The sequence below is a fragment of the Planococcus citri genome, chromosome 4 (assembly GCF_950023065.1).
Source record: "Planococcus citri chromosome 4, ihPlaCitr1.1, whole genome shotgun sequence".
NCBI classification, from domain to species: domain Eukaryota; kingdom Metazoa; phylum Arthropoda; class Insecta; order Hemiptera; family Pseudococcidae; genus Planococcus; species Planococcus citri.
The window spans coordinates 35,300,047-35,322,828 of record NC_088680.1 but is presented as its reverse complement, the minus strand read 5'-3'; the positions used below and the strand labels follow the sequence as shown (position 1 = coordinate 35,322,828).

Below are 22,782 nucleotides of genomic sequence, written 5' to 3'. Positions count from 1 at the left end.
AAAAAGTGGGAAAAATTGAAAAAGTCATTTTGAAAAAAAAGGACTTTTGGATAAAATTGTAGAAAAAAAGGACACCAAAAGGACAAAAAGGTGTCATAGGCCAAAAAAAGGACTTTTGTAGGATAAATAGGATAAATAGGAGTGTTAGACACCCTAGAAAAGCACACATTTTTAGCAATGTTTGAAAATGTGAGAAATTTTTTGGTCATTGACATTGACACTTTTTATAGGCAAAAAAGCGGAATGTTTAGGAAGGAGAATGGACACTCCTTCAATTTTTTTACGAGAAAGTAACAATTTTTGGCAAGAAACGAGGCTATTTTTGGACATTTTGGCGATACAAATGTACGTATAAATAGGCCAACTTTCTAAAAATTATTCACTTAATGATATAACTAGCATTTTTCCCCATCAAAATGTAGGTATGCAAAAATTGAATTTTTGAAAATTAAAAAAAAAATAATAACTTTTGTAAGCGCGTTTTGGCTTGACATTTCTTTAAAAATTTGAATGATGAATTTTTTAAATGTTGTTTGGATGCGAGCTAAATTTGACTACTCGTATTGTACCTTATGAAAAACATGAAACAGACAGTCACAGCCGAAGAATTAACATGAGAGTTTCACACTAAATCGCGCCAATTAAAGCTGTATTAGCCTCAAACGCAGCAATATGTATGTATTACGCATAATCTTTTTCATACTTTTTCTGAAATACACCCACACTCATTTTGTATGTTCATTTGTTTTTAAAAATTGTTTTTAAATAACAGATGGTTGAACGAATAGGGGGTTTGGGGGGGGGGGTAAAACTTCATGAAAAAATTCACCAACCAAGATCACCATTTCATCATTCAGTGATCACCGTGATATATTGATAAAGCGGTTAACGACGAAATATAAAACAGAGCCAAATTCCAAATACTCTCATATTCCTCAAGATTTCGAATGCATCGCCCCATTTCACTTCTTGATTGTGTCATGAAAGCTCGTAGGTACATATTTTCTGCGCGTCAGTGTAGGACAACACAAATGACGCCTAAAATTAAACTCGAAGTCGCAAGACTACCAAAAAATAAAAACTTGAATCTCTCTCATTAATTATGATAAAAAACAGAGACGATAAAATAAATTCACACGCAAATAATCCAACAACTTATATTGAATTGAAAAAAAGTTACTTTGAGGCATAGATACTTACAATGAAGAATTTTCGTAAGAATACCATAAAGAGAAAAAAAATTACGTATTATATATCTAATATCACTCCAATTGAAAAATATGAAAAACATAAAGAAAATTAAATATCTACAAACTTAAGAACTGAGTAGGTACCGAATTAAAATAATAGACACAAAACCGAAGGGTTGAGCAATAAATTCAGTACTGTTCAAGATTAAACCAAGATTCAAAACGAGACGCAATATTAATATTTCAAAGCTGGGTAGAATGAAATAAACAACAAAATGCATTAACAATAAAACTTTTCATCGTGTTTTTCATGTGATATGTTGATGTTTTCGTTTTCGAAACCGTACACGGCAATGAAACATCTTGAAAATGTCTATTCGTGATCTATCGTCGTTTAAAAGCCAAAATACAAGATAATTGATGAACGTCTGGTCATCTATCTCGAATATCGATCTCATCTGCTCTACACTAAAATACGACCACAATTTATCACGCTTGAAGTCCAGCACTGCCTTCTGCGTAGGGAAAACCCACTCGAGGAACCAATTCAAACTTGAAAAAATCAACTCCGAATACGCGGAACTGTCCTCATAACCTGCAGCGATGATGTCTCTATCCAGCAACTGTTTCAGTTCCAGAGCACATTTTTCAAACATGGTGTAGAAAATCTGGCTCACAGGTAAAGATCGTTTGAAGTTATCCAACGCATCATCATCGTCGTCCAGACACCACTTGATGAAATCGTTTCGAGACGAGGAATTCGACGGTGAGTCGATTTTAAAATCGCCCGAAATTAATATCTCGTAATTCAACATCAATAACATGCTTTTAGCCGAGGCTAAATCAGCATCTGAAGAAAGAATATTGCAGACGAAATGTTTGACCCCAACAATCAAATTCACATCATTTTGCATAACCAATCTAAAATAAGTCAACGATTCGTCGCTCGAGATAAGATTTCTTTCAAACTCTTGGCGTTCACTCGTATCGGAAAATGAGTTCCTGAGAAACGTTACTACAGAATCCATGTCCTTGACACGCTGGACTTTGATATAAGCATCTCGCAAATATTGCGATATCAAGACATTCTTTTTCAGATTGAAAATAATCTCGGAGTCGTCGGAAGCGAACCGAAAAAAATAACTCATTTCATCAAAATATCCACGTAATACCATCGTTTTGCAGGAGTTTTCGATCAGAGCATAATTACTCAAGTGAGTTCTTTTGAACGAAGCTATTTCATCCCCACTGCCAAGGCACAATTCCATGATCTTTTGCAAATAGCTGGGAGACACATCAACGATAATATCTCGCCATTTTTCTCGCCAAATGTTTTCCCTAGTCTCGACGTCAGTCGTCAACAACAAGTCAAGGAACAATCTCTCGTCTTTCGTTGAAGAGTTCAACAGATGTTGAAAATTATTGACTAGTACATGATTTTTCAACATCTCCGACGCTCTTATCCATATCTCGTACGCCAAACTGGGCACCTTCCTCGAAACGAAAACTAAAAACTGAAAGATAAGAGCATGAAATGCCTCCGGTTTAATCATGTTCTTTACATGATCCCAAAATGGAACTACTAAAGCCCTCGCTTCTTCATACAATACGTAAAAAACGAGGTTGGAATTTGATATCACACGCTGCAGTTGACTTTCACTCAATTTAAGCAATGCGTACTTCAGCAGCCATCTCCCTTTAGTCCAACTGCCGATATTCTTGACCTTCTGTACTTGTTCGTCGTCGGTCATAAATCCCCAAAGATACTCGAACGCTGACCGAGTGCCAGAGAAGTTGCCTTTCAACAACGAAGCTTCGATACAGCTACTGCCCGGCTCTACCGGAATCTTGTACGGTGTTCCACTCATACGAGAATTCCAATAACTAACCATCGGATGATTGGCAGCTGTCTTTATCGGCCATAATTTTCTGACATCGTCGACCTTACAGTAAATACACGCTAATCGATACTTTTCCATTTGACTTAAAAGATCGCACTCGATCAAATTCACAGCCGTTTCTTCGAAGTTGATTGTTCCATCAGCCCGCCATGCCATGAAATCCTCAAAAACAATCGCGATATTTTCGTCTTTGCGATGCGAAAAAATAAGCGAATCGTGAAAGTTAGTCCATTTCTTAAGAGAATTCTCTACCACTAAGATACATTCTTTGGTCATTTGTCGGAAAATTGAAGGCAAAGGCAACGAAGCGATATCGGATTGGTTCAGCTGACGGCAATAAAATGAAGCTGATGTGACGACGCAAGCCAACTCTTTCAAACTGCCAGGGTTGGAAGAGAAAACCAATCGATTCTCATTTGGATTGGCCGGGTTGTTGTTAGCTGCCATCGCTCGCAGACAAGAAGGTCACCACGGTTGGATTGATAATCTGAAATCGAAACGATCTAATTCAAATTTCGTACTATGTAGTTGACCAGTATTCGTTAATTAATTTTAAGTAGACCTACACCAAGCTTGCAATACCCATATTATTTTGCAAAGATATAGTCTTGTTAGAGGTCGTTGTTTAAGAAGTATGTTAAATGTTTGGTTAAACAGTACACTCCTTGTGATTTTTTCAACTTCTTCACATTGGTTCAAGAGGCACACAACAATAACGGATTTTAAAACAAAAAGGTTAACGTTAAAAAATTATTTTTCGTTTTTTTCTCTCCCACTCCCAAGTTGCTACCTCAAATGAGAAAATTACACCATCGAACCAGTTTACAGCAGGGTGTCCACTCATTTCTGGAAATGATTTTCCCTGACTTTTCCAGGTTTTCCAGACAATTTTTTTCAATTTTCTATGCTTAGTTACCCCATACTTCAATTAAGAAGAAGTGGGGGGGGGGAATATTTTTTTTTTCATAAGCTTCTCTTTGAACTGGATACTTCTTCAAATATAAAAAACAGCCAAACTTTGATTATTAACTTTTCTAATTAAAAATAAATGAATAAATAAAACATGCATCAAGTTTGGCCAATTGATATCTACAATATTCATATTATGACTTGCAAAAATTTTTCTTTTATTTTTTAGATTTTTGGAGGCCTCAGAATGTGAAATTTGTTCATCTCAAAATGCGAAACAAATTAGCCCGAGCGAAGCGAGGCCGAGAACTTTTGAAAATTTTCATTTCGAGATACCTAAACTGCACGAAGTTTTTTTTAAATCGAAGAGTTTATTTTTTGGTTTTTCAAATTTTAATATCGGAATGCAGAAGAAAAGAGAACAGGCCCGAGCGAAGCGAGGGCGAAAGCTTCTAAAAATGTGCATTTTGAAAGGAATAAAAACGAGGTTTTTTTTATGTGAGGACAAGTAGTTTTTTTGGATTTTAAAATTGTAGAATTTGAATGATGTTTTTTTGAAGGAAGTCGATTTTCAAAAAGAAAACAGAACAGGCCCAACTCTCTAAATTTGAAACCGTGAAATTTCACTGTTTCAAATTTAGAGAGAAGGGAGGACGAAAGCTCTTGTAAATTTGTATTTCAAGATGCATAAAATTCATGTGTTTTTCGTGAGAAGTTCATTTTTTAGCCATAAAATTTGATTCGTATTAGAAAAGAAAACAAGCCCGAGCAAAGCGAGGGTAAGCTTTTGAAAATTTGTGTTTTGAGAAGTAAAAAATAATGTTTTCCTTTCACTACAGGCCCTTATCCAAAATTTGCAATTGATCGTTTTTTTTTCAAATTCCAGGAATTTTGCGTGAAAATTACGAAATTCCCTGACTTTTCCAGGTTTTCCAGGCTTGTGGACACCCTGTATATAGAATATGAAAAAATCAAAGTATTAGACAAACTTTTCAATGTTGGGACCTTTCTAAATTCAACACCTGGTAAAATCAACTTGCACGCCAATTTCAGCACCTTTTCACTCCATAAGTAATGGTAAGACAAGTACTATTCGATGTTTTCGATGAGCCCCCCCCCTCCCTCCACTTTCACGATGAAAAAGTATAACTTGGTCCCTCCTCAAGTTTCTAAAAATAATTTGAATTGTTAAAAGATTATTTTCACAGTTATATAAGTTACCTCGATTTTCCACGTTTTATCGTAAGTAACTGGGTGAGTTGACCTAGCCAAGATTATTGCTCAGAGGTCATTCCACGTCAGTTCGACCAAGAAGAGGTAAGGGGGATCGACAATTTATTTGAAATTTTTCCTGTGGAAAGACCCTCCCCGAAGGGATGACCAATGGCGTAAATCGCAGCCCTCTGGCTCTTTTTTAACGGCTACTAGGGGTTAACAAAGTTTCCGGAGAACTTGAAATATACATTTCAGAAGTGGATTACTCGATAACCGCGATACCCCCCAAAATGGAACTTTTTCCAATAGTTAGGAGTTTTGATAGGCTTTTTGGTGATATCTTAAAAATCAGTGTAGCCGCTATTTTTCATACGAAAAATTAGCTCGAAAAGTTTCAAAATGTAGTTTTCATATCGTTTCACTCTCATGAATGCAGAAAAAATATGTAGATTATGGACAACTTTACATGCTGAATAACTTATTAAAAAATGGGGATGGCATTATTTCGTAAAGCCGATTTTAAAAAATTGAAAGTTTGCGAAAAAATTCGAGTTTTTTATTTAAAACATGAAAAAAAGTTTTGATTAGTGATGTTGACCCATTTGACCCCGATTATTACGTATTCGTTGAAAAAGTTGAAAAAACCCTTTCGCACTCGATGAATAATTGAACTCATCACAAAAGAATCAAAATTCGAAAAAATAATTTCCAATATTCCAAACATCAAAAAGCAGGGTGTCTAACAAAATTTCTCCGAAGAAATGCAGTACTTTTACAGTACTTTTTGCATTACCTTATATTTTTTTTATCCAGCTTACACCGACACCCCCCCCCCCAAGAAAAAAATTACATTTTTGAACCAGTTGGAATTTGTCGATAAAATTATAAGTATTTCAATCGAAACAAATTATAATTACAGGGTGTCCACTCATTTCTGGAAATGATTTTCCCCGACATTTCCAGGTTTTCCAGACCAATTTTTTCAATTTTCTATGCTTACCCCATACTTTGGTTAAAGAAAAAAAAAATTTTTTTGGGGGTCTATTTTTTCTTTATAAGCTTTTCTTCAAACTGGATACTTCTTCGGATATAAAAAACAGCTCAACTTTGATTATTAACTTTTTAAATTAAATAAATGAATAAAACATGCATCAAGTTTGGCCAATTGATTACAATATTCATAATAACTTTTGAAAATGTTTCTTTTCTTTTATGGATTTTTGGAGGCATCAAAATGTGAAATTTTTTCATCTTAAAATTGAGAAACAAATTGGCCCGAGCGAAGTGAGAACTTTTGAAAATTTTCATTTCTAGATGCATAAAAACGAGGTTTTTTTTAAAAATGAGAAGAGTTTATTTTTTGATTTTTTTAAATTTTAATATTGGAATGATGTTTTTTTGAAGGAAGTTAACTGCTTTTGAAAAAAAAGAGAACAAGGTCGAGCGAAGCGAGGGCGAAAGCTTCTGAAAATTTGCATTTCCAAAGGCATAAAAACGAGGTTTTTTTTGGCTTTTAAAATTTTAGAATTTGAATAATCCTTTTTTAAAGGAATTTGATTTTGAAAAAGAAAACAGAACAGATCCAAGTGAGGGCGAAAGCTCTTGTAAATTTGTATTTCGAGATGCATAAAAACGATGTTTTTTTCGTGAGTTCATTTTTTGGCTTTAAAACTTTGATTTATATTATCTAGAAAATGTTCATCTGGTTATTTAAAAAGAAAAGAAAACAAGTCCGAGCGAAGCGAGGGCAAAAGCTTTTGAAAATTTGTGGTTCGAGAAGTAAAAAATAATGTTTTCCTTTCATAACAGTCCTTATCTGAAATTTGCAATTGATCGTTTTTTAAAAATTCCAGGGATTTTGCATGAAAATTACAAAATTCCCTGACTTTTCCAGGTTTTCAAGGCTTGTGGACACCCTGTCTTTTGAGGTACAAAATGAACATTTTTTAAAAAAAATTTCACCAATTAATTCATTTTGAGGTTTTTAAAAAAATTTTAAATCAATGATTTCGAGAAAAAATACAGTTCTTTTCAGGCAAAATGCAGTACTTTACAGTACTTGCAGTACCGAGGATTTCAATGCAGTACTTTTACAGTACTTGCAGTACCTGCAGTACCCACCTGTTAGACACCCTGAAAAAAGTTTGAATTTGTTCATTATTTGACCTCTTTTTGGCGTATTTCATGAAAAAGTTGATAGAAATTACACCCATGGCAAAAACATTAAAATTCGTGAATTTTTTCAATTTACTCAGAACTTTGATTTCTTTTGTGATAAGTTCATTTCATCGAGTGAACATGTTTTTTCAACTTTTTCAACCGATGCGTAGTAACAGGCGTCAAATGAGTCAATTTCACCAATCAAAACTTTTTTCATGTTTTAAATCAAAAAATCACATTTTTTCAGATTTTCAATAATGCGGTTAGCGGCGAAATTTAAAATAGAGCTAAATTCAGAACAATCTCATTCCCCTCGCATCTGGATTATGTCATGAAATCTTGTAGGATCCTAAATATTTACTGCGCGTCAGTGTAGGACAAGGTAAATGATGTCTAAAATTAAACGGGAAGTCAAGACCCCCCCAAAAAAAAACTCGGATCTCTCTCATTAATTTTGATAAGTAAGAAGAAACAAAGACGATAAAAATAAATTCACACGCAAATATTCCAACAACTTATATTGAATTGAAAAAAAGTAAATTAGAGGCAAAGATGCTTACAATGAAGAATTTTTGTTTAAATACCATAAAGAGCAAAAAATGCATTCAACATTCAACTCAAAAAAAAATTAGTTCCTATCTAATATCACTCCAATTGAAAAATGTAAAAAACAGAGTGGAAACCAAATATGTGGTATCTAACTACAAACTTACGAACTAAATAATGAATTTAGTACTGCTCGAGATTAAATCAAGATCCAAAACGAGAAGCAATATTAATATTTCAAAGCTGGGTGGAATGAAATAAACAACTAAATGCATTAGAAATTTTCAAAACAATAGAAGTTTTTATCGGGCTTTTTTGGTGATATTTTGATAGTATAATCGTTTTCGAAATCGTACACGGGAGTAAAAAATCTTGAAAATATGTATTCGTGATCTATCGTCGTTTAAAAGCCAGCATAGAAGATGATCGATGAACGCCTGGTCATCTATCTCGAATATCGATCTCATCTGCTCTACATTAAAATACGACCACAATTTATCACGCTTGAAGTCCAGCACTGCATTCTTCGTAGGGAAAACCCACTCGAGGAACCAGGTCAAATTGGAAAAAATCAACTTCACACGGAAGGAACTGAACGAAGCGCGTTCACCAGTTATAATGACGTTTCTGTCCATCGATTGTTTCAGTTCCAGAGCACATTTTTCAAACATGGTGTAGAAAATCACGGTCACAGGTAAAGATCGTTTGAAGTTATCCAACGCATCGTCATCGTCGTCCAGACACCACTTGATGAAATCGTTTCGAGACGAGGAATTCGACCGTGAATCGATTACAAAATCGCCCGAAATTAATATCTCGTAATTCAACTGCAATAACATGATTTTAGCCGACGCTAAATCAGCATCTGAAGAAAGAATACTGCAGACGAAATTTTTGACACCGACAATCAAATTCACATCACTTAGCATAACCAATCTAAAATAAGTCAACGATTCGTCGCTCAAGATTAAATTTCTTTCAAACTCTTGGCGCTCACTCGTATCGGAAAATGTGTTCCTGAGAAACGTTACTAAAGAATTCATGTCTTTAACACGCGGAAATTTGATACAAGCATCTCGAAAATATTGCGATGTCAAGACATTCTTTTTCAGATTGAAAATAATCTCGGAGTCGTCGGAAGCGAACCGAAAAAAATAACTCATTTCATCAAAATATCCACGTAATACCATCGCTTGGCAGGAGTTTTCGATCAGAGCATAATTACTCAAGTGAGTTCTTTTGAACGAAGCTATTTCATCACCATTGCCAAGGCACAATTCCATGATCTTTTGCAAATAGCTGAGAGACACATTAACGATAATATCTCGCCATTTTTCTCGCCAAATGCTTTCCCTAGTCTCGACATCAGTCGTCAGCAACAAGTCAAGGAACAATCTCTCGTCTTTCGTTGAAGAATTCAACAGATGTTGAAAATTATTGACTAGTACATGATTTTTCAACATCTCCGGCGCTCTTATCCATATCTCGTACGCCAAACTGGGCACCTTCCTCGAAGCGAAAATTAAAAACTGAAAGATAAGAGCATTAAAGGCCTCCGGTGTAATCATGTTCTTTACATGATCCCATAAAGGGACTACTAAAGCCCTCGCTTCGGAATATAATACGTAAAAAACGTGGTTGGAATTTGATATCACACGCTGCAGTTGACTTTCATTCAATTTAAGCAACGCGCACTTCAGCAACCATTTTCCTTTAGTCCAATTGCCGATATTCTTGACCTTCTGTACTTGTTCGTCGTCGGTCATAAATCCCCAAAGATACTCGAACGCTGACCGAGTGCCAGAGTAGTTGTCTTTCAACAACGAAGCTTCGATACAGCTACAGCCCGGCTCTACCGGAATCTTGTACGGTGTTCCACTCATACGAGAATTCCAATACCTAACCATCGGATGATTGGCAGCTGTCTCTATCCGCCAAAGTTTTCTGACATCGTCGACCATACAGTAAATACACGCTAATCGATACTTTTCCATTTGACTTAACAGATCGCACTTGATCAAATTCACAGCCGTTTGTTCGAAGTTGATTGTTCCATCAGCCCGCCATGCCATGAAATCCTCAAAAACAATCGCAATATTCTCGTCTTTGCGATGCGAAAAAATAAGCGAATTGTGAAAGTTAGTCCATTTCTTAAGAGAATTCTCTACCACTAAGATACATTTTTCGGTCATTTGTCGGAAAATTGCAGGCAAAGGCAACGAGGCGATATCGGATTGGTTCAGCTGACGGCAATAAAATGATGCTGATGTGACGACGCAAGCCAATTCTTTCAAACTGCCAGGGTTGGAAGAGAAAACCAATCGATTCTCTTTTGGATTGACCGGGTTGTTGTTGGCTGCCATCGCTTGCGGACGAGAACGTCACCATGGATTGACCGATAATCTGAAATCGAAACGATCTAATTCAATTTCGTACTAGTTGACAAGTATTCGTTAATTAATTTTACGTAGACCTACACCAAGCTCGCAATACCCACATTATTTTGCAAAGATATATTCTTGTTAGAGGTCGTTGTTTAGAAAGCACCTATGGTTAAATGTTTGGTTAAACGTTACACTCCTTGTGATTTTTTTCAACTTCTTCACATTGGTTCAAGAAGCTCACAACAATAACGGATTTTAAAACAATAAGTTGGACGTTAAAAATGTAGATACAGGGTGTCTAACAAAATTTCAAAATAAAAAAGTAGAACTCAAGTAGGACTTTTAGCAGGACTTTCAGCAGGTCATTTTTCGGGCACTTATGGAATTTTTCAAGGGGGGGGGAGGGGAAAAATTCACATTCAAGTTTTTGTAAAAAATGTTTGCTTTTCTTGTCTTCAAACATCTTATGATTTTATTCAAACAAGTAGGTAAACGCCATAAAATATAATGTTTCAATTCAATTTTTTGTTTGATTTTCACCTTATCAATTTTAAAAATTGATGAACATCACATCATGTTCGCTTAAAATCATATTTAACCAGAATTCTTCAATTTTGATTGTAAATATTTCATATTAAGTACTATTTGCTTCAAAATTTTAAAATTTGAATGTTATTTTTTGTTGAAAAATGGAAAATGCAAAAAGAAAATCAAATGGGCCCGAGCAAAGCGAGGGCAAAAGCTTTCGAAAATTAATATTCTAGGAGGCATAAAAACGATACAATTCGAATGATATCGAAAAAAAAAAAACAAACAGACCCGAGCGAAGCAAGGGCAAAAAATCTCGAAAATCAGTATATTTTTGAGAGATATAAAAAACGATGATGTTTGAGTAATGACCAATGAGTTACCTATAAAAAGTTCGTCATTTTGTTTCAAAATTTTGAAATTCGAATAATGATTTTTTTTTGAAAAATCCAAGATTGACAAAGTAAAGCGAACTGGCTTGAGCGAAGCGAGGGCAAAAGCTCTCAGAAATCAGTATTCTGAGAGGCACAAAAACAATGGTATTTGAATGCAAAAATTCAATCATGTTTTGAGAAGTGAAAACAAAAAGTTTCTTTATGGAGGGACGAGTTTATTTTTCTGATTCAAACTTTGAACATTTCTTGAATTAGAACAATAAGTTTTTCATGTGGAAAAAGAAGAGCAAATAGCCCGAGCGAAGCGAGGGCGGAAGCTCTCAAAAATGTGCAACTCAAAATCTAAAAAAGTCAACAAATGAGCTCTCAAAATTCTGGAAAAAAAGGGAAAAACGTTTTTTTCGCTAGCACTCTACCAAGTTGCTACCTCAAATGAGAGAATTACACCATCAAACAAGTCCCCTCGGTGAAAGATGAGCGGTGTTGGTGAACCCTGCAATTTTACAGAATATCGCAGAATATGAAAAAATCAAAGTATCAGACAAACTTTTCGAAGTCAACACCTCAGTCAGGTACCTACCTACTTTCAAGTAAAATCAACTTGCACACCAATTTTAGCACCTTTTCACCCCATAACTAACAGGAATCTATAGATTAGATGGGAGAGCTCTCATGTATACCTACTGGTGAAAAAATATGTGTTTGTTAATCCCATGAAACTGTCGAGTTTCACGAGGAAAATTTCTCCAATCATGTTAGTAAAAATAAGTCTCGCCAGGAATCCTACTCTACCTTTCTTTTTTACCATTCAATCTTTTCATTATTGGTCCATTCTTGTTCACTTATAATTAAAAAACATAAATATCTCTTCTTTTTTCAAATTTTAATCCTTCGATTCGATCCAACTTCATCAGACCAGTACTATTCGAGGTTTTCGATCAGCCCCCCCCCCCGCAACCCCTACGTTGAAAAAGCATAACTTGGTCCCTCCTCAAGTTTCTATAAATAATTTGATCTGTTAAACGATCAAGCCAAGATATACCAAGGACACGCGGTATTTTCCAATTCTCGCGCATTCTTCATTTTCATAGTAGTTTTCACGTTGAAAAAACCAAAAAAAAAAAAAGGGAAAAATAGCAGTTATGCAACTTTGCACAGCAATTTTTATCTAAGGGGCAAGTTGAGACAAAAGTTTTTTTTTGTGTATTTTTCCTTACATGCGCTACAATACCCCAGAGGAATGTGATATTTTCAGCTGGTCTACGATGTTTTTTTATTAGATAAGAACTTTCACCTCAAAAATACCAAAAAATTGAGTTTTTTTGTGATAAGCAGGATAGAAACCAAAATATTTTTGAACAAATAGAATCAACGATTTTTATACTCGAAAACGTTCATATTTTGATATAGGTAAACCCGCAAAATTTTGATAAAAATAGAATAAAATTGACATGTTTCACAGCATTTTGAAATTCACAGTTTTTTTTTTTACTATTCGGAGGTATCTCAATTTCAGGGTGTTTAACAAAATTTAAAAACGAAAAAGTAGGATTTGAGTAGGACTTCTAGCAGAATTTCTAGCAAGTCATCTTTCGAGCACTTGTGGAATTTTTTAAGGTGTGGAGGGGGGGGGGGGGTTGGAGAGGTCAATATTTACTATCAAGTTTTTAGTCAAATTTTTGTAAAAAATGCTTGCTTTTCAGATGTTTTCAAACACCTTATGAGTTTACATATTTAAACAAGTACATAGACGCCAAACTTGTAACATTTCGCTTCAATTTTTCGTTTTGTTTTCTTCTTGGAAAAAGGAAAACAAATGGGCCAGAGCAGAACGAGTGTGAAAGCTCTCGAAATTAGTATTCAAGGAGGCATAAAAACGATAGAATTCGAATATTTAAAAAAAAAAAAAAAAATCCAAAATTAAAAAAGAAAAGAAAACTGACCCAAGCGAAGCGAGGTCGAAAGCGCTCGAAAATCAGCATTTCGAGAGGAATAAAAACAACTTTATTTTGTGTGATGAGTTACTGATAAAAAGTTTATCATTTTGCTTCAAAATTTTAAAATTTAAATGATTTTTTTTGCGAGGGCAAAAGCTCCCGAAAATTAGTGTAGTATTGTGAGGGGTATGAAAACGATGTTTTCTTGTGTGATATATCAATGAAGAAGTTTATTATTTTTGTTTCAAAATTTTAAAATTCAAATGACGATTTTTTAAAAAATAAAAACTTTGGATATTTCTCATCAATTTTGATAAGAAACAGAGACGATAAAATAAATTCACACACATATAAATCCAATAACATATATGTATATTGAATTGAAAAATAAGTAACTTTAAGGCAAATAATAGATACTAACAATTAACGAATTTTTGTTCGAATACCATGAGCAAAAAATTCATTTGACTCAAAAAAATTATTATCTAATATCACACTACATATTTGAAAACCATGAAAAACAGAAAGGAAATCAAATATCTACAAACTTAAGAACTAAGTACTTAATTAAAATCATAAGTAGACACAAAACTGAAGGATTGAGTAAAAAATTTAGTACTGTTCAAGATTAAATCAAGATCCAAAATGAGCATACCATACTAATATTTCAATGCTGGGTGCGATGAAATAAGCAACAAATGCATTGAAAATAGGTAATCGTATTCTTTCAAAAGCAATTTTCAAAATCAATAACCGCTTTCATCGTACTTTTCAACTGACCTGGTCATGTTTTCGTTTTCGAAACCTCGAACCCGAATGGCAAAAAAAAACCTTGAAAAGTTCCATTCGTGGTCTATCGTCATTTAAAAACCAGCATAGCAGTTGATTGAAGAATGCCGTGCCATCTATCTCGAATATCGATCTGGTCTGCTCTACACGAAAATACGATGACAATTTATCACGCTTGAAATCCAGCACTGCCTCCTTCGTTAGGAAAACCCATTCGAGGAACCAATTCAAATGTGAAAAAATCGACTCCGAATATATGGAACTGTACCGAGGGGATTGACCAGCTGGAGTCGGGTTTCTATCCACCCATTGTTTCAATTCCAGAGCACATTTTTCTAACATCGTGTAGAAAATCTGGCTCACAGGTAAAGATTGTTTGAAGTTAACCAATGCATCGTTATCGTCATTCAGACACCACTTAATGAAATCGTTTCGAGATGAGGAATTCGACCGCGAATTGATTTTAAAATTGCCCGAAATTAAAATCTCGTAATTCAACATCAATAACATGCTTTTAGCCGACGCTAAATCAGCATCTAAAGAAAGAATATTGCAGACAAAATGTTTGACCCCAACAATCAAATTCACATCATTTTGCATAACCAATCTAAAATAAGTCAACGATTCGTCGCTCAAGATTAGATTTCTTTCAAACTCTTGGCGCTCACTCGTATCGGGAAATGTGTTCCTGAGAAACGTTACTACAGAATCCATGTCCTTAACACGCTGAACTTTGATATAAGCATCTCGCAGAAATTGCGATTTCAAGACATTCGTCTTCAGATTGAAAATAATCTCGGAGTCGTCCGAAGCGAAATGAAAAAAATCACTCATTTCATCAAAATGTCCAGCTAATACCATCGTTTTGCAACACTTTTCGATCAGAGGATAATTACTCAAGTGAGTTTTTTTGAACGAAGCTATTTCATCCCCACTGCCAAGGCACAATTCCATGATCTTTTGCAAATAGCTGGGAGACACATCAACGATAATATCTCGCCATTTTTCTCGCCAAATCTTTTCCCTAGTCTCGACGTCAGTTGTCAACAACAAGTCAAAAAACAATCTCTCGTCTTTCGTTGAACAGTTCAATACATATTGAAAATTATTGACCAATATGTGGTTTTTCAACAACTCCGGCGCTCTAATCCACAAGTCGTACGCCAAACTGGGCACCTTCCTCGTAGCAAAAGCTAAAAACTGGAGGATAATTGCTTTAAAAACATTTGGTGTGATCACGTTCTTTACATGATCCCATAATGGAATTACCGAAGCCTTCGATTCGAAATACAATGCGTAGAAAACATCGCTGGCATGTGACATCATCACACGCTCCAGTTGACTTTCGCTCAATTTGAGCAACGCGTACTTCAGCAACGATTTTCCTGTACTCCAATTGCTGATATTCTTGACCTTCCGTACTTGTTCGTCGTCGGTCATAAATCCCCAAAGATACTCGAACGCTGACTGATTATGAAAAGAGTTGTCTTTCAACAATGAAGACTCCGCACACTGCTCGCCACTCATACGTTGATTCCAATACTTAATCAGCGGTTGATCAGCATCTGTCTCTATCGGCCATAGTTTTTTGACATCGTCGACCAAACAGTAAATACACGCTAATCGATACTTTTCCATTTGACTCGACTTATCGCACTCGATCAAATTCACAGCCGTTTCTTCGAAGTTGATTGTTCCATCAGCCCGCCATGCCATGAAATCTTCAAAAACAATCGCGATATTCTCGTCTTTGCGATGCGAAAAAATACACGAATCGTGAAACTTACTCCATTTCTTCAGAGAATTCTCTACCACTAAGATACATTCTTTGATCATTTGTCGGATAATTGAAGGCAATGGCAACGAGACAATTTCGCATTGGTTCAGCTGACGACAATAAAATGAAGCTGATGTAACGACGCAAGCCAACTCTTGCAACCCACCAGGGTTGGAAGAAAACACCAATCGATTCTCTTTTGGATTCGCCGGGTTGTTGTTGGCTGCCATCGCTTGCAGACAAGAACGTCACCACGGATTGATGGATAATCTGAAATCGAAACGATCTTATTCAATTTCGTACTAGTTAACCATTATTTTTTGTTGATTTTAAGCAGACCTACACCAAGCTTTAAATAAAACATTACAGGGTGTCCACTCATGTTTGCAAATGATTTTCTCTGACTTTTCCAGGTTTACCAGACCCCTTGAAAAATGAATTATATGTACATGCAATCAGGTGTGGGAGGGGGAGGGGTCCAATTTTTTCGAACATCATGGGCACCAAATATCGTTATTAGGTCTACAGTTGTGCCTTTTTTTCCAAACACGACTGTGTGCTCAATAGGGTTGCCCTTATTTGAACTTGGTAGGAAAATATTTATCGTTTTTTAGTGAGATCAGGCGAGCGAATTCTGTATTACTCCAGCACAAACCTGTGGAAATGAAAGGTATCTCAACGCGACTCAACTTCAACTTGTTTTCTCAATCTTAAACGTTCGTGTTTTCTATAACCAGAGACGAATCGAAGCCCTGTTGTGCGGGGGGAGGGATTAGTTTTCCGGTTCAATTATACTATTTTCTTAAGTTTTGAAAGCGCATATGAAATGGCTCGAGCGAAACGAGGGCAAAAGCTTCGGAAAATTCACAATTCGAAAATAGAACGACTTCATGAAGAAATAGATGTTTTTAATGCAAACATTATTCAAATTTAATCAATAATTTTTTGAAAATCCACGGGTCGTACTTAATCATTTTTTTTGAAAAAAGTGACTTTAGTAACTTATTAAAACCTAAAAATGAAACTCGATAAAAACTTGTTTAATTTCAGCAAAAAGCAGGACATTTTGGCAAGTACTGCCAAAACAGTAGTTTTCCCAATTTTTGCCGAAAAAGTTGGATTGCAACTTTTTGATTGAAGAAAAAAACGATTTCTTTTTGGTAATTTTGGGCCAAAAATTGAGAACTCTCACGATTTCTGGCAATAAATACGAGGCTTTTGGCCATTTCAGCAAAAGAAGTTTTTTTTTCCTTTAGCACTTTCAGGCAAAAAAACGACAATTAAAACTATTATTGGAAAAGAGTGCGAGTTTTCGGATGCAAAAAACAACAACACTTTTGACAAATTTCTGCAAAAAAAAAAAATTCATGACAATTTAAGCTAAATGCGAGATCAGATTTTTTGTTATTTTTGACAGAAAACGAAACTTTGACAATAATTTCAGTAAAAGGCAGGGCTTCTTAGCCATTTACAGCAAAAAAGCGAAACATTTTAGCAAATTTGCGAGACTTTTATGCGAATTTAGCAATTTGGCAATTTCTGACAAAAGCGACTTGCGAAAAAATTGCCCGAGCGAAAAATTGCCTGAGCAAAGCGTTATTTGAAAAACAATTTTAAAAAAACGAAATTGATTTTTTTTTAAATTCTTTTTTTGTTTTTTTGAAAAAGTGCTATTGATTAATGTTTTTGATCCATTAAAAAAAATCCTCATTATAATCGTGTTTTTTTTTTTTTTTTGGAAATGTCACACAGGCATGCAATCCACTATTCAATTTAGAAATGAGAGCAAAATACATAATATTATGTTAGTTGAGGAGCAGGGATAAGGATCTATGGCAACCTCCCCCCCGGTCGATCCTCCAGGACAACTTTTTTCTTAAATAAGGAGCCCAGCCCTAAGGAACATTTCTAGCCCTTTTCCTAAAAAAAAAGTGGCAGCCAAAATCGCAGATTTTGCGTTCCAGCATAGGACTTGTACGAAATTTTCTAAACCGTACAAAGGTAGATCGAAAGATCGAGCAAAAATTTCACCTGTCAAAATTTCAAGTGTTAAGGTGCCTTTTTCGATTCTTGATGAATTTTTGAAAATCAAAAGGCCAAAAATGAGAGAAAAAAATCAAAATTGTACCAAAATGACCAAGAAAGCTAAAATTTGAGATATACCCTATTTTCGACACGCCAAATCGATTGGAAACTGTTCAACTCGTTTTGAGCAGTTCTGGAGCCTCCAGCAAAACTTGAAATTCCCACAAAATTTTATCAAATGGAGATGGAAAGCCGAAAAAATTAGTTCGCAAAATGAATTTCAGCTTTCCATCTTCATTTGATGAAATTTTGGGAAATTTCAAGTATAAAAAACTTGCTGGAGGCTCCAGAACTGCTACAAACGGGTTGAAATAGTTTCCAATCAATTTGGCGTGTCAAAAATAGGGTATATCCCAAATTTCACCTTTTTTGGTCCATTAGGTAAAATTTTGATTTTTTCCCCTCAATTTTGGCCAAAATTTGATTTTCAAAAATTCACCAAAAATCGAAAAAGGCACTTTAGCACTTGAAATTCTGACAGGTGATAAATTTTTGCCTGATCTTTCGATCTACCTTTGTACGGTTTGGAAAATATCGGCTCTATCAAATCGCATCGTCTTACATTTTTAGGGAGAACTTGAAGAATTCTATTGTATTATGTAGATGAATTGAGTAAAATTATTATTATTATTATTATTATCATCATTATAATGTTGACCAGTTGATTTAAAATTTTTTTAAAGTGATGATTCTGAAGGATTTTCATGAAAAATAAAATATGTGACCAGTCACTTTTTTTTGGCCATTTTCCCCGAAATAGTGACAAAAGTGACTTGCAAGTGAAATAAGTGACTAAGTCACTTTTTAAGTGACCGAATTTCATGCCTGGTCACATCTAAGTTTTTTTGAAACTTTCATTTTCCAATAAAATTTTTTTCAAAAGTTTAATTTTTTTGTGATTCGGCCAATTGAGCAAGGCGCCCTATCACACTCTTCAAAGCAATTCAATATTTTAGAGCAATAAGGTTTCTAAATTTTTGTTTCTATCATCAGAGGTCTACCTACTTGGGAATATTCCCACATTACTTCCTCGACATTCTGTTTTTTCGGCATTTTTCCAAAACAAGTTCATCAAATTTAAAAAAAAAAAAAAAAAAAAAAAAAAAAAAAAACGCTCTGGTCCATTCTGATTACTATTTTTCTGATTACATTATATAAAAGCTAACCTACAATATGAAAATTTTTGCATTTTCAAGAAATCTTACTAATGTGTAGACGAACACGTGAAAATGTTTCACTCTTATGGCACGAAAAATGGGATTTCTCGTCAATTCATTGACAAATTGTGGGGAGGGGTATTTTTTTTCACATGTTCGTTCGACACATTGGTAAAATATATCAAAAATGCCAAAATTTTTATTTTTTAGGTTTCTGATAGCATTTTTGCAATTAGTGTAAGCTTGTAATTTTTTTTCTAGAAAATGAAAAAAAATGCTGGTCCAAATTTTTTGATATGTTATTCTACTTGAAAAGGATTAAAACTGAGAATTTTTACTCGTCGAGAATATGGAGATCGGTTACATTTGAATTATAAGTTTTTAAATTGTGTTTTTTTTTTAGGGTTTTGAAAGTGGCAACTCTGATTTTGACACCATTCGTCAATTACCCTCTCAGAGTACTTTAATTTGAAAAAAAGTTCAAAATTCTCAACCATGTACAAGCGGAATAATTTGTAACTGAAATTTTCCATTTTCGGCCATTTTGGAAAACTTTGAAGCCTCACAGCTCCGCCAAAAAAAAATCGAAAAAATGCCCAGTTTGCTTCATTCGTCATCGTTTGATGACCTTTACACATGATCTGATTTTGAAAAAAATCGAAGACCCCTGTAAAAAAATTTCTGATAACAGCGATGAAAGACATACAGACTCTAATGAGAACGACAGCTCTAAAAGCAACGATGACGAATCCCCCGCTGACACTCGGTAATGAATCCACTTGCGAATTGAACGAGGGAAATGAAAAATCCAACGTCAACGATCAGAGTGAATTTGAAGATGACGACTCTGGCAGCAAGGATCGGTCATTTCCAAAGGAGGATTTTGCACTAGAGAGGTATAGTGTAGCACAAAAATCATCCGTCCTTTATTTTGTTGGCCAGTATGATGAGATCGATGAAGCCAATGAAACGAATTCATTTTATAAGTCCTACTGTCATTTTTTTCTACTTAGAACTTATTCGAGTTGAAAACCTACTTACCTCGTAGTACTTCAAAAGTCAAATGAGGAGGTGGATAGCAAAACGCAATGACTCCAAAATTACGAAAATTGAGTTTGATATCTATCCTTATGTAAAATTCAACGGGGAATCCATTCCCGGTGTCAGATTTTGTCCATCAGTTGAATATCATAGCGCAATCGAGGAAAACAAGTCTGATTTTAGAGCTAAATGCATTGAAAAATGAGATTTTGTTTGCAAAACGCAATAACTCCACTACTTTTTATACATTTCAGTTGCGCAGATGTGGTAACACTGTTTTTTTTCATCGGGTGGGTACTGAAAATCGTTGGGTAGGAGTTACTTAAAAAAATAGTGCTTTCGTTGCCACTCTCTGAATGCCATATCACACACAGGAATTGTTTGAATTTCACATTCCATTTTTTTAATTGTTTTTTATCGAAAATTCTCGATTAAACATTAATTTTTTCAAATAAAAAATACGTTTTTTTGCAGAAAAACACCAAAAAAAAAAATTTTGCGTTCAAAACGCAATAACTTTTTTTTCTTTTCCTCACTGTGCTTACCCAGGTGACCGAAATTTTGAAATTGAGTGGAAATTTTATTTGTGGCACCTTCCCCTTTCATTTGACACCAATTTCGGAACTCGACCCCCCACCCTTCCCCTCCTGACAATTTTTCCTAATTTCCCAAAAATACCAAAAATGGAGTTATTGCGTTTTGCTATCCACCTCCTCATAATGTTTTTACATTTTTGCAATCAGAAATAAACTTCCTCTGGATTTCAACTCGAAACGTAATAGGACCCCTGTTATGGTTCACTTCACAGTTACCCACAAAGTCACTGAAGGCTTAAAAACATTTTCATTCAATTTTTCAATATTAACCCCGAAAGTAATTCATTACTGAAATCAATCCTTTGGTCTGCAGGAGCAATAATCTTGGCTATTTAAACTCATTCAGATACAATATAACTTCCACCATAAAAATATATGAAATGTAAATAAGGTACACCCTAAGGCTATACGTAAAGTACAGAAATTTACTTACCACCGAGACGATAATCTTGAAATTCTCAAACACATAAATACACGTGCCACCAATAACGTCCTCCTTTTACTAACAAACACTAACACTGTGAATATCGAGTATCGACTACGCATATAGTAAACCGTCACACGGAAGTCTAGCGAAAGAACAGATACTGAAAGCGTGATTTAAAAAAACCAGTTTTAACACCCCTAGTACCAAAGAAAGTACCTGGATGACGACAGACTGCCGGTGAACCACATTATGTACTGTCTGTATTGTCCTAGAAAGGATTTCATTTCAAATGCTTTTCAAATTAATATGCACTACGAACTACGAAGCTGAAAAGAGATCAGTACATGTTCTCTGTCAAGTGTTTGTCTACTGACAAGAGAACATCTCGAAGTGACCACCGTAGGGTTGAACGAGACCGCGATTTTCGGGAGCGGTACGGTCTAAATATATTTATAACCAGAATTTCAGCTGCGTAAATTGATTTTTTCATTTTTGGCCAATTATTTCAAATACAGAATTGACTCGAGTATTTATTCTGTAAAAGTAATAACAATCAGCCCTGAGACTAATATCAACTCCTCCGAGCTTCAAACGTTTCTGATCAATGATCATTCTGAAGCCTCCAGTGCGATTTTCAAAGTCTTCGGAATTTTAAAATTTCTCCACAAAGTGTAAAAATTAAATTTTGGGCAGTTAAAAATTTTCAATTTTTCATTTTGCAAACTCAAAATGCAATATTGAAAATAATTTTTTTATGCAAGCTCAAAATCGAATTGAAAAAATTTTGTTTTCGTTATGAGTGCTTGTATGAGTCTGATGACAGGAGAGAGATGTCCCAAGCTTCAACATCGCAAATGAATTCAGCTCATTGATAGGTAAATCACGGTTCTTTTAAGTCATCTTCCATTTAAATAATTACTTTTCAAGTTCAAGTTAATAAAATTTAAACACATTGAGAACATCAACGATTTGATTATCTGAACCCCCAGGACTCAGCTCACGTAAGGACTTTACTCCCATTTCTGCACTGAGCTATCCACACTAGGATTGGTGGTCCCATTAATGGAGCAACCATAACAACATATTGGATACCATAAACAGGGTGTCCGCTCATTTCTGGAAATGATTTTCCCTGACTTTTCCAGGTTTTCCAGACCAATTTTTCCATTTTTCCAGACCAATTTTTCCATTTTTTCAGACCATTTTTCTCAATTTTCTATGCTCACCCCGTACTTTAATTTTAAAAAAATTTTTTTGGAGGGGGGTAATTTTTTTTTATACGCTTTTCTTCGAACTGGATACTTCTTCGGACATAAAAAACAGCTTAACTTTGATTATTAACTTTTCTAATTAAAAATAAATAAAACATGCATCAAGTTTGGCCAATTGATGAAATACCTATGTATTCATATAACTTCTGAAAATTTTTCTTTTCTTTTTTTGATTTTTGAAGGCCTCAAAATGTGAAATTTGTTCATTCAAAAACGAAAGACAAATTGGCCCGAGCGAAGCGAAGGCGAGAACTCTCGAAAATTTCCATTTCAAGATGTCTGAAAACGAGTTTTTTTTTGAATGCGAAGAGTGTTTATTTTTTGGTTTTTTAAATTTTAATATTGGAATGAATGTTTTTTTGAAGAAAGTTTATTCTTGAAAAATAAAAGAGAACAGGCTCGAACGAGAACGAGGGCGGAAGATTCTGAGAATTTGAGTTTCGAGAGTCATAAAAACGAGTTTTTTTTATATGA

At 34.8% G+C, this 22,782-nt stretch overlaps 2 protein-coding genes across 4 annotated transcripts in view; both read right to left on the bottom strand.

Moving 5' to 3' along the window:
* LOC135845406 (deoxyhypusine hydroxylase-like) overlaps positions 1 to 22,782 on the bottom strand; it is a 152,570-nt gene that overhangs the window by 26,525 nt on the left and 103,263 nt on the right. The gene's annotated exons all lie outside the window — the stretch shown is intronic.
* LOC135845409 (uncharacterized) lies at positions 1,144 to 21,382 on the bottom strand. 3 transcript variants are annotated; one of them, XM_065363936.1, is made up of 2 exons: positions 21,044 to 21,382; positions 1,144 to 3,578 (listed from the first exon to the last, which is right to left on the bottom strand). In XM_065363936.1, exon 2 carries the CDS (start codon positions 3,536 to 3,538, stop codon positions 1,499 to 1,501), a length of 2,040 nt encoding a protein of 679 aa, XP_065220008.1. In that variant the 5' UTR covers positions 3,539 to 3,578; positions 21,044 to 21,382; the 3' UTR covers positions 1,144 to 1,498. The 3 variants fall into 3 exon arrangements, with proteins under 3 accessions (XP_065220008.1, XP_065220006.1, XP_065220009.1); XM_065363934.1 differs by lacking the exon at positions 1,144 to 3,578 and adding an exon at positions 7,879 to 10,324 and having other exon boundaries at positions 21,044 to 21,329; XM_065363937.1 differs by lacking the exon at positions 1,144 to 3,578 and adding an exon at positions 13,521 to 16,001.